The sequence below is a fragment of the Camellia sinensis genome, chromosome 7 (assembly GCF_055761805.1).
Source record: "Camellia sinensis isolate YWXY chromosome 7, ASM5576180v1, whole genome shotgun sequence".
NCBI classification, from domain to species: Eukaryota; Viridiplantae; Streptophyta; class Magnoliopsida; order Ericales; family Theaceae; genus Camellia; species Camellia sinensis.
This window is the reverse complement of record NC_138967.1, coordinates 34,037,382-34,049,587: the sequence shown is the minus strand read 5'-3', so window position 1 is coordinate 34,049,587 and position 12,206 is coordinate 34,037,382. Positions and strand designations below refer to the sequence as shown.

General features: G+C 35.1%; 1 protein-coding gene across 1 annotated transcript; it reads left to right on the top strand.

Annotated features, from left to right (window-relative positions):
• The first annotated feature begins 757 nt into the window (after positions 1–757).
• Positions 758–5,409, top strand: FIB4 (Plastid-lipid associated protein PAP / fibrillin family protein). The gene is made up of 4 exons (XM_028199315.2): positions 758–1,149; positions 3,700–3,936; positions 4,691–4,817; positions 4,938–5,409. The coding sequence occupies exons 1-4, from the start codon at positions 922–924 to the stop codon at positions 5,150–5,152; spliced, it is 807 nt and encodes a 268-aa protein (XP_028055116.2). The 5' UTR covers positions 758–921; the 3' UTR covers positions 5,153–5,409.
• The last annotated feature ends 6,797 nt before the right edge of the window (positions 5,410–12,206 follow it).

Below are 12,206 nucleotides of genomic sequence, written 5' to 3'. Positions count from 1 at the left end.
TGTCTGAACCGTTTTTGTTGAACTTTCTGAACTTTTTCCGGGACGACCGGGTGGTCGACCGGCCGGTTGACCGGTTAGGGAAATTTTTTTTTTGAACTGTTTGAACTTTTTTTTGAACTGTTTGAATCTTTTACTGGTTGACCGGTTGGTCAACCGGTTGGTCGACCGGTTGGTATCACCCCAACGGTCAGTAACAGTGATTTGGTGAAATGCTTCGCCTGTTCTCAGTTTGATGAAATGTTTGGTGAAATCTCATTTTGATATCGATTTGGTGCAACCGTTGGAGCATCAAACAGTAACTTTTTCACCAAATTTTAAATTTGATGCTGGGTTTGATGAACCATTGGAGATGATCTTACACATCAATCAATCACTTTTTCTCTATCCTCTCTCATTCTCAATCACTTTTTCTCTCACATTTTTCTATTCAATTACAAAAATATCACAGTAATCTAAACTCCAAAACTCTAAAATTATTTTCAAAATATACAATCAAACAATTTTAATTTTTTTTAAATCTCTCAAAAAAATTATTTTTAAAATAATATCTCAAAACACAAATCAAACGAGGCCTATATATTTGAATTACATTTATATTAAAAAATGAATAATTATTATTAAAATTATATTTATCGTTTATTTTTTCAAATAAATATAATTTAAATATATAGTTATCAATTTTTAATTATCTCAATATTTTATTTAATAAATTTTAAAAATAAATAATTTAAATTGATGTCGGTTGCCATGGTTCTTCATGGCCACCAGTAACATAACAGAACAATACTTTGTGCGAATATACAAGAAAAGTCTACAAAACAAACCACTGGACATCCAATCACAATTCAGATAATAATCACAATTCTGTAACCAAACGACACTTGTGAAGAAAAAAAAAAACAGATAACAATCGCCACAGCCATGGCTGCTCTTTTTCTCATTCCATCTCCAACTCTCCTCTCTCATCCTTCTCCACAACCCTCATCATCTTCTTTGCCTGTCACTTTTTTTCATCACAGGAAAATCCAAACTCATCATCGTCCCAAGCGAAACAACCACCTCGTTCCTCAATCGGCTGTTGGTGAAATCTCTGTTAGCTACTCTCCGCCGCCACAAAAATCCACGCCCGAGCTCAAGCTCAAATTACTGGTATAACTTCAAATTCCAGTTGTGGGTTGGCTTAATTTTGATTAAAAAGATTGATTGATTAATGGGTTTAATTGGGTTTTTTTTTTTTTCTTTTCAAATTTTGAATTGTTGCCCTGTAATGGGTTCGGTTTAATTTTGATTAACAAGATCAATTATATGGGTTTAATTGGACTTTTCTTTCTATGTTTCAAATTGTGCCTTTCGTGTTCACATGTTTAGCTTAGGGGAAAGAATATAAAAAAAATGATATAAATTCACACATTCTTTCTTTCTTAGCCATAACTACTTTCTTAGTCCTAACTAAAAAAAAGTCATAATCAAACACTATAGGTGGCATAATTAATCAAAGATCTCTTCGAAAATTGGTCAAAAATGACATAACTAGGGGCATATGGTATAGTAGAATTTCCCTTAGTTTAGTGATGTGTTGGATCATTCTATCATTATTTAATAATTACGGTTTAATTTTGTTGAATTGTTTGTTTTCCAAATGCATGTAGTTTGATTAGTGAATTGAATCGTGCACAATTTCTAAATACTATCTATTCAGTTAACTTAAATGCAAATTGAGTTTAATTTGGTTTGAATTATCTGTTTTCTGATGCTCAGCGAATTATGTTACTGGCAAATTTAGTCTTTGTTGTATTCTAGGACTAAAGATTATTTTACAGGTTTAGCGATGGGGCTAGCCCGTTTGCCAAGGGCCTGCATCTCGCTGGGAGCTCAGAAGTTTGACTCTCCCTGTCTATGTGTGTGGGTCTTTTTGCCCTTTGTATTTGTTTGGGAGTCTTTATTGTGTGATTTGTCTGATTATTGGGAGTCTATGTGTGTGGAGTAGTGCTGAGTCTACAGAACGCAAATCCTACTGTGCTCAAGCAAGCCAATGGATTGCTGAATCACTACGACACTTGATATGAAAAAATATGAATAGGGCCTTTGCTTTTCAGTCTAATACACATGTATAATAATTTTGAAGAAGCCCTAACCGACCTGAATCCCCAAAGAACCTAGGAAACCTAGTTTCTTCATATGCAGAGAAGAAAATTTGATTTGATTATGCACTAGGAACACTAATTTGAATATAATTTGATTGTTTTTGAAAACCACTCACATCCTACGTACTTAGATAATTCACTATGCATTAGTTACATTTGTCAACTGGCCAATTGCGGCTATAGCTGCAAGAAGGGGAGATCTAGATAAGAGGAGACTGACAGCATAGTCAACGCCACTTGTGAGTGGAGTTCGAGCTTGTGAGCTTGAAAGGAAAGGTGTCAAGGCTAACACAATTGTGAGTTTTTATATTGAACTCTTGATCTAGTGGATTTTGATCTCATGGTTTTTCAATATGAGGGGATAGTTGTTCTGAATGGCTTTTCATGTATATCAATATGTCTATTATCTTGCTTTATTTATTACTACAATATTGTGTGTGTGATTTATGCATGATTGAGATTTTTTATTTTTTTGATAAGTAAGATTGAGATGTTGGAATTGGCAAACATCCACTTGTAAATTTTGGTTGGTAATTAATTAGAGAGTTTGGCAAGTACAAACTAGGTCCACCTACGAGATTTCAATTGGTACCTGAGCTAGACACACTTTTCATCCTTTTTCTTTTTCTATTTTTCGTTTCTTATTATTATTGTGCAATATAGAAATATTTTTAACATTGAAAAATAAAAATTTAACTCCCCTAAGACAGAAAGATGAAATCATCGCTTAGATTATTTTCTCTACTTGCGGAGCTAAATGGCAAAGACATGTGACACGATATGAACACACCGATACAATGATTTACAAAAAAATGCAGGACATGATATGCTTAGAACACATTAAAAATTTATTATATATGTCAACTACATAAACTAGCGAAAATAAAATAGCATTACACTAAAATTGAAAAGCCTTGTACTCCATAACTTCAACATCGAGATATCATTAACGTAACAATTGTATTTTAAATAATGCAAAACAATTATAGTCTAGAACATTGAAATACACATGATCCATTCATCTTATAAATATTTTCACTAGTTCATGTATTTGACATAGTTATCTTATAAATGTTTTAAAACATATTAAGATTGCAGAAGTTGCATTCCGAAGAATGTGGGGCATTGTTACAATGAAAAGATTCATTACATAGGTCATGTTTGGAGGGTTGAAGAAGTGTCGCCGAAGTGTCAGTAAAGTATTTGAAGTTAGGAATTTAAATTTTTAACTAAGACACATTGAATAAGTGTCGGACACGCTTTTAGGAGTGTCCAAAGAGTGACGGTGTACAACACAAGCGTCTGATATGACACGCTTCCTCTATAAAAGTGTCTGTGCTTCTTAGTTGCGGAGCATAGGTGATCAATGATGTGCTCCTAAAATCATATAAATTTTTCTTACTTGGATTAATCTTTAAACCCATGACGCAGTCCTCAACATAGACATATATGTCATGAAATTCACAGAAAAGCAAAAGCTTGAGGGCTATAATATTTGTGTCCATTTATACCAGTAAGACTTGTTTTAGAACACATTTGTGTTGGTTGACTGCAGAGTGCTGTTTCTGGGCTAAACAGAGGTCTTGCTGCTACTGAAGATGATATACAGAAGGCAGATGCTGCTGCCAAGGAGCTTGAAGCTGTTGGAGGACCCGTAGATCTCTCCGCCGATCTTGATAAACTGCAAGGAAGATGGAAACTGATATATAGTAGTGCATTCTCATCTCGTACTCTAGGTGGAAGCCGACCCGGGCCACCCACTGGAAGGCTACTTCCCATAACTCTTGGCCAGGTGCATTTGAACGTCCCCTACATTCTTATTGTTGTCTGTTAGGCTGTGTTTGGATCAAGGATTTGAGAAGGGATTTGTAGAGAAAAAGGAAATGGGCAAGGAAAAGTGAATGAAATAGAAGCTAATTTTTTGTCACATTTCACTTTCTTTTTCCTTTTCTCTTTTAAATTTCTCCTCAAATCTTGAATCCAAACACAGCCTTAGTGTTTATTATTTATCTTAAACTGTGCCCTTTAAGATACATGGAATGCTAAGGAACTCTCAAACCAAAGCATGGTTTCTCTTGTTGGGAAAAAGGCTTATTTAGCTTAAAATTTTAAATTCCATGTTTAAGCAATTGTACTTCAAAAGGTTAGGATGTTTGGTTAAACCATTAAGGTTTTCAGTTATTTGCTTTTTCAAATAAAAAAAGCCCAAAATAAAGCTGAAAAGGCACTTTTTTGAAAAGCTAGGTTTAGGATTTTTTTTTCAAGTGCTTTCTTTTAAGCCACAAGTTTTTCCGAACAATCTTGTTGTACATACCAATTTCTTGATTTTATACCCTCTTTTTAGGAAACTTCTTTTGACATTTTTTTTTATTGAGAAAAGTGAACCATCTAATAATATCCTGGTTAAACGGTCCAAAATCATTAAATTTCCTGTGCTCTTGCAACTTATACGTGCATGAAAAGCCTACTGATTTACCTCCTTGTTGGTCATTGAAACCAAGTTTCAACCTTTCCTGTGCTCTAATAGCCTGTTTTGTTTTTCTCAGGTATTTCAAAGGATTGACATTTTCGGCAAAGATTTTGATAACATAGTGGAGCTCAAATTAGGCACTCCATGGCCTATACCACCCATTGAATTGACTGCCACCTTAGCCCACAAATTTGAACTCATAGGTTGGTTCTTTTCAAATTTATTTTTTGAATTTACAAAGTACTTTTTAAAAATCTTTTGCATGTTCTTTATTTTTAATTTTACGTTCATTGTAAAGTTCATCAACTTTTGACATAAACCAGGATCATCCAAGATAAAAATAACATTTGAGAAGACAACTGTGAAGACTGGTGGGAACTTATCACAGATACCTCCATTGGAGATACCTCGGATACCAGATTTTTTAAGGCCGCCATCAAATACAGGTAGTGGGGAATTTGAAGTTACTTATATGGACTCTGATACCCGCATCACTAGGGGTGATAGGGACGAGCTTAGAGTTTTCGTGATCTCATAGACTTTTGGGTAGTGCAGCTACCACTACCATAGTCACAAATCAAATTTTCTCATGTAACTCTCTCTCTCTCTCTCTCTCTCTCTCTCTCCTTTTCTTTATTTCGTGCGTATACATGTGTTTGAGCCGCGGAAGGAGGACGATACTTTGTTGGTATGTAAATGACTTTATAGAGAGACATGCTGCATTAGAAGGACAACTGTTGTATCAACTGTAAACTAATTTTCTGAAAGTATATTATATATAGAATTTCCCATATATATATTTATGTTCAGGGTGAAACAGTCACTTAAAGTTTTTCACTCTGTGTATGTGCCTAATTTTTCAAGTGTTCTGAGAAGACGGTCAAAAGGGGTTGGGATCTTGTATACCCAAAAAACCCGTCCTCCTTATCTCAAAATTTTATAATCTTACTATCTTGCATTTTAAATTTAATGAAATTCACATCATACGATTGTAAGCGAGATGGGGAAATGGGAACAATTTGGGAAAAGAGGATCCCGTCCCCTTAAAAGGCTACGTTCATATACTACAAATTAAATACCGACATTTTGAAAAGCTCAAATTTTAGATGTGGAAGGGTGAATCTGAGGTACGAGACGAGTCTTTTGTGATATTTTTTGTGTCTCAAATTCCATCTCTGTTGCACGGTTAGATCTTTTTCAATCTAGTTGTATGGTTGCTTGAGAGTATGAAAAAGATCCCTTTGAATTGCTTTTTTTTTTTATCAAAAGCATGTCCATACATGTCCATGTCTGGTTGAGTTTTAATCATTTCTTTTTTGATTTTTTTTTTTTCAAAAAAATTAAAATTAGTTGGACAAAAATAAAGTTATATATTTTTTAAATTTCAAAATAAATTTCATCCTAAAAAAGAAAAAATCATAAGAAAATAATAATAATTTTTTATTTTTTTAATTTGTTTTACCAAATTACTTTTACATTTTTTTCTTCTTAAGAAAACAGTTTCTGAAAATTCAACCAAAATGAGAGAGCTAAACTAGTAAGTCTTTTTTTTATTTTTTGATATCAATGGTTGAAAGGGAAGGCATTTGAAGTATAACATATTATCACAATCAGAAGAAAGAAAGAAAAAAAAATTTGTGTTCGATCATATTCAACTGATTGTTATTTTTAAAGAAAATGAAATTTGTTACTGGACGAATTTTATCTTCTGTTTTTCCTACTTCCTGCATAAATATGTATATATGACACATTATATTTATTGTGTAGATAGGAAAGATGTCATCTATACATATATAACTCACTATAGTTATTGTATGAATGCCCATGTGTGATTGAACGGTGATATTATATATACCAATTGATATACCAATTAGTGTATTAACACATATTATGATATTATTATTAACCCCATCCATTATACAAATTATAAATATTCAAAACCTCTAAAATTATAACACATCATCTGTTGATACACTAATTGATATATCAATTGGTACATATAGCATTATTTGTGATCGAAAAGCGAAAACAATTTGATGATATTTGTGTGGAGGTGGAAATGGAACACTCCTTCGGTCTAAACAAGCCTTCGATCTTCCAGCTGTCACCTGAGATAAAAATAAGATTCCGGACGGTGGTGCTGGAATTAGCACTCCGACGGACAAGTTGGTCCTTTTCACGCCCCAAGCTCCATGACAACGCCGCACACTCATATAAGTGAGCATGCAAAGCTAAGAATCCAATCACATAACCCACAATGTAAAATACTCAAATTAAATCCTTAATTGTCATAATGCCAAAATCCATAAAAATAAATAGTTCTTATTATATGAAAATGTCCACCAAGTCCACTAATTTAATCCACTAACAAAACAATAATCCAAGTACTTAAATCATGGTCCTACTCTCGGCACTCTCACATGTAGAAAAAAATCTCGCGCAGCTCTACTCTTCAGAATCTGAAAAAATAAGGGTAAACTAGATAGCCCAGTAAATAACCAACAATCACTACTAGCTGGATCAAGTATACAAAAATAAATAAATAAATCGATAACCAATAAATATAATTTTTTCTACAGTTCAATAAATGAACAATTATTTGTAAGGTGGTTTCATAGCTAAAAATAAACAATGTACAATACATTTTAAATGAAAAGCCAACAAGATAATTCAAAGTAATTCGTTGTTCAAATCGATGGTTCGATATTCAGATTGTTAGATATTCAGATGGTTCAATGATTTGATTCACAAAACCCAAGTCTTAATGACTACGGTCACTTAGCCCGTGACAAGACCCAAAACCACACATAGGCCGGTGGTAAAGCCCCAAAAGAAACTAGTTTCTGTGCCAATAAATAACCCTCATTGGCTAGGGTCCAAATCATAGTCAGACTAGAGTGATATTCAAAATTCAAACAATACACAACTTTTAAATAAAATATTCGATATTTTCAGAATAAACATTTGGTACAATTTTCAGAATAGTTTCACAAAATATTCGAATAACTTTCATAATAATATTCGATATTGTTTTATACTTGACCCATATTTTATTTTAAGAGAACATGAAGGCTATAAATAAATAGTTATAATTTTAAACGATTCAGGAGAAATAAAAATGAACCAACAGTGATAGAGGGTTACTTACCTTCAAACAGCTAAAATAATATTTTCCAAGCTAATCTCAAATTACCAAGATCCACCTCAATCTCACAAACCTAATAAAATATTACACTGCTTAAAAAATTATTATGTGCACCCATCCATCTCTTCTTGTAACAACAATAGAATAAATTATCCCAATAGTCTATTAGGAACTCCCACGATTTAGCATCAAAACAAAGCCATCACGACTTCAGAAATTCTCAACCCATATTATTCTATTGTTGTTTATATACATGTAAAAAATTGTAATTGCTTGTAGTCAATCGTGTATCCCACAAATACACCACCATTAAACTTAACCCATCACATATCAATCTCAAAATATGAACCACCCAAACAGGATGCAAAATACACTCTAAAATTGAGCAAAATCGAGACCCCCAACATAGACTACATCAATATATCTATTTAATCATATATGCCCATAAAATCATCTATTGATATATTAACACCAAAATCATAGATAAGAATACAATAAAATAAATCTTACCTTAAGTGATGAATAAAGAAAAATCACCACTCTATGAATCCTCCTTCTTCATTTTGGTTTTGTTTTGTTTTCTTTAATTTTTCTTTTACCTTCTCAAACCCTAGCCGCCTATGGAGCAATTCCCAGCCTCTATTTTGTTTGTTTCCCAAGACTTAAAGCCACAATAGGTGGGCTTATTAACCTAATTTCTCAAAGTTACAAAATTACCCATCTAAGTAATAGAAAAATATAATGCCATCTCATAACTAATTCTTTGATATTAATAAATGACCCATATAAATTAATTTAATTACTAATCTATCCAATAAAATAATCCTACACACAATTTGGGTTTTACAGTCCTTATATAAGGTTGGTCTTTCTTGGTTTCTTGGAGTTCAAGTTTTTAACGCATTCCATCATTACTCTATCTAGGCCCACCCCCTTACCATACTTCCTTGTACATTCTGGTTCCAACTAATAGGTCAATGCCGATTCTTCCAACACATTCTGCTCCATTTATTAGAGAGAACAATTCGGCGCTCCTCCATATTCGACAATGGCGTAGTCCAGTGGGCCTTGACCTTACTCGACCCATATTTAGATTGAGAGAGAGAAGCAAACATGAAAATGTTATTTAGAAGAAAAGAAAAGAAAAGTAAAGAAAAGAATAAAATCTTATTTGGTAGAAAAGAGAAAGGGAAAAAATCAAGAAGAAAAAAAATGTCGAGTTACAAACAATTAATTAATATAAATATTTTTCTTTATATTCATACACTTATATATACATATATATATATATATATACATATATATGTATAAAATTACACAAGTGGTAAACAAAACATTTTTTTGTCGCGGGTCGTATTCTTGTTAACGAGTTACACGCTAAATAAATTGGTTAGACGTGTCATTTTTGGATTTCGCGGGTTCAACCCAAACACAATCTATTTATTATATGGGTTCACAGATCGTGTCATATACGTATTCGTATCAAAAAATACTCAATCATAATCCATTAATTTCATATACGATTCGAGTCATTTTATCATGTTATGTGTGAAATTTCCATCCTTAGACATATCTATAGCAACAAATAAGGAGTTGACTTGATCAAAAGTAACAATTATGGGCTCCTGATTTTAAAGAAGCAATTTAAGATCCTGCCCTTATTTTCTCTTAGCATAACTATCAAGCAATTATAAATGTGCAAAGGGGATTCAGTCATGATGCACACCACATATCCATATTCTTGGATCTTTTTGGTGATTACTCCCATGAACTCAACTAACACAAAATTATTCTATAGGCTGTGATTGAGACCCTCTCAAATCACCAACCCCCACCACCTCCACACACACGTGGGGTTGGTGATTGGTGGAGGAGAAAAAAAAAAAAAAAAAAAAAAAAAAACTGACCAATGAGAGGCTTGTGGGGGTTGTGGGGTGACCCTCAAAGGATCCGGATCTTTTTCCTTATTCTATATTAGTGGGTAGGGGTGTGCATAATACCGCCGAAACCGCCAAAACCACCAAAACCGCACCGAACCGCACCGCCAAGGCAAATTCGTTATTATTTGTCAATTGAACCGCCGGTTTTTGGTAAGAAAAATGGCAAATTCTAGTGACACTTTTATCAATCCGCCGGTTTCTATTTTTCTTCCAAACCGCACCGACCCGCACCGCTATTAAATCATGTTTTATAGAATTCTAAAAATTCTTTTTTACTTAAGTTTGCTTGTTGTTCTATACCTTAGAATATAGTATTACATTACTGCTCGAGGGGAATTTTATGTATTGTATTTGATCATTGTAGCTTCCACAGATGCTTGTAATGAACTGATGGTATAGTCGTTGATATTATCATGTTGTTGCTACACTTGCTGCATCAGAAGAAAGCTTCACAAGATGCTTAACATTACGATATCTCTCGTCTTTTTTTTACTCTTTGATTTAAGTTTTGTAATTTGAATTATATTTTTTATAAACCGCCAATCCGCCCGAACCGCCAAGGCAAATCCGCCATTATTTGCTAACCGAACCGCCGGTTTTCGATAAGAAAAATGGCAAATTCTAGTGACACTTTTATCAATCCGCCACCCGCCATACGGTTTCTATTTTTCTCTCAAACCGCACCGACCCGCACCGCGCACACCCCTATTAGTGGGACAACTCCTAAAAGCATGAAAAAATACACGTGGCAATGTTTAAGGCTTTTTAAGACGAATCCGGATCCTCGGTCGCCATCCCCTGTAGCCTTCCCCTGTCGCCCCCAAAACGACGTCGTTTTGGAGGCGAATTTTCAAAAAAAAAAAAACGCAGAGAAGAGGGAGGAAGGAGAGGAAGAGGGAGAGGGAGAGGGAGGAAGGAGAGGGAGAGGGAGGGGGAGGGGGCCTTAAATACAGGGGAGGAGGAGGAGGAGGAGGAGGCGACGGCGCGGTCGCAGGGTCGGAGGCGGAGGCGATAGCGCGGTCGCAGGTGCTGCGACGAGGTGGGACGGCGGCTGCGACGGCGGCGAGGGAGGAGGACGGCGAGCTCACAGCCTCCTCCTCCTCCTCCTCCCCTGTATTTAAGGCTCCCTCCCCCTCCCTCTCCCTCTCCTTCCTCCCTCTCCCTCTTCCTCTTCCTCTTCCTCTCCTTCCTCCCTCTTCTCTGCGTTTTTTTTTTTTTGAAAATTCGCCCCCAAAACGACGTCGTTTTGGGGGCGACAGGGGAAGGCTACAGGGGATGGCGACCGAGGATCCGGATTCTTTTAAGACAATGGGTTATTATCTTAAGTTGTGGGTGGGTTACTCATGGTAAAAAAATTCACTATAAAATATAACAAGTGTGGTTGATAATGATAAGAGATCACGTGACACGTGACATATTATCATAAAGATACAACAAGCTAATCACAGATGAATTAACTGAGATTGTAGGTAAGTGGTGACATGGAAGAAAGAATACATGATGACATGTAAGAATTTGACACTAACTATCTACAAATACAGAAAGTGCTTAGTTTTAAGCGGAAGATCATGGGCTACGTAGAAGGCCATCATAGATTGCCAGAAGAGAAATTAGGACCGAATAATTGCCAACAACAACTATAAATACCCAAGGAAGAGGGCATGACAAAGGATCTAGCACCAAACAAACCAATCAAGTTTTCACATACTTCAATCTAGCCCAACGCCTTTATCTTGTCCATTCTCAAGTTCCAACAGCTTAGAATGTCTCAGCTTAATCGCTCATAGTTCACTTGATAGAAGTCATATCACCTTGGATTCGGTCACAAGTCTTGGCATGCTCACACACCAATTAGTTATCATCCACTCCCACATTTGGTACCAAAATTCACAATGTTTTTCTTTCTCCAAAAGAAAGGGAAACATAAATAAATAAATAAACCTTTTTAATGATTTTAAATTTGATTTCAACTTTTTTTTTTTTTGTAAAGTCCACGCTCATATGAGACATTTGATAGAAATTTTGAGATATTTACAAATTTCCTAAATTATATGTTAATGACAAACAAAAAATAAATATAAACGCATTTATTTAAAAATAAAAAAACCTATAACTATGATTCATAAAATTCCATTGACATAATTTTAAATGAGTTATCGCATAGAAATTCTGAATATGAAGTAGGGATGGCAATTGGAACTTGTCCCGACGGTGACCCGATCCCCCGACCCCGAATTGAGTGGTTAATCTCCGAAAAATACCCCCGACGGGCCGGGAATGGTATTAAAAATTAAATCCCCGATAATATTCGAGCCGGGGACGGGGATACATGTTTCAGCCCCAACCCTGGCCCGACCTCGGCCCCGATCCCCGGCCCGGCTGCCCCCGATGTGAAATTACCCTTTTGCCCCTGCTTTATATATAACATTTGTGTGTATGATTAGGGTTTTGTGAGTGTGTGTGTGATTATAACAACACAGAGCCGTCTCTGCTGGGCAGAGGTAGAG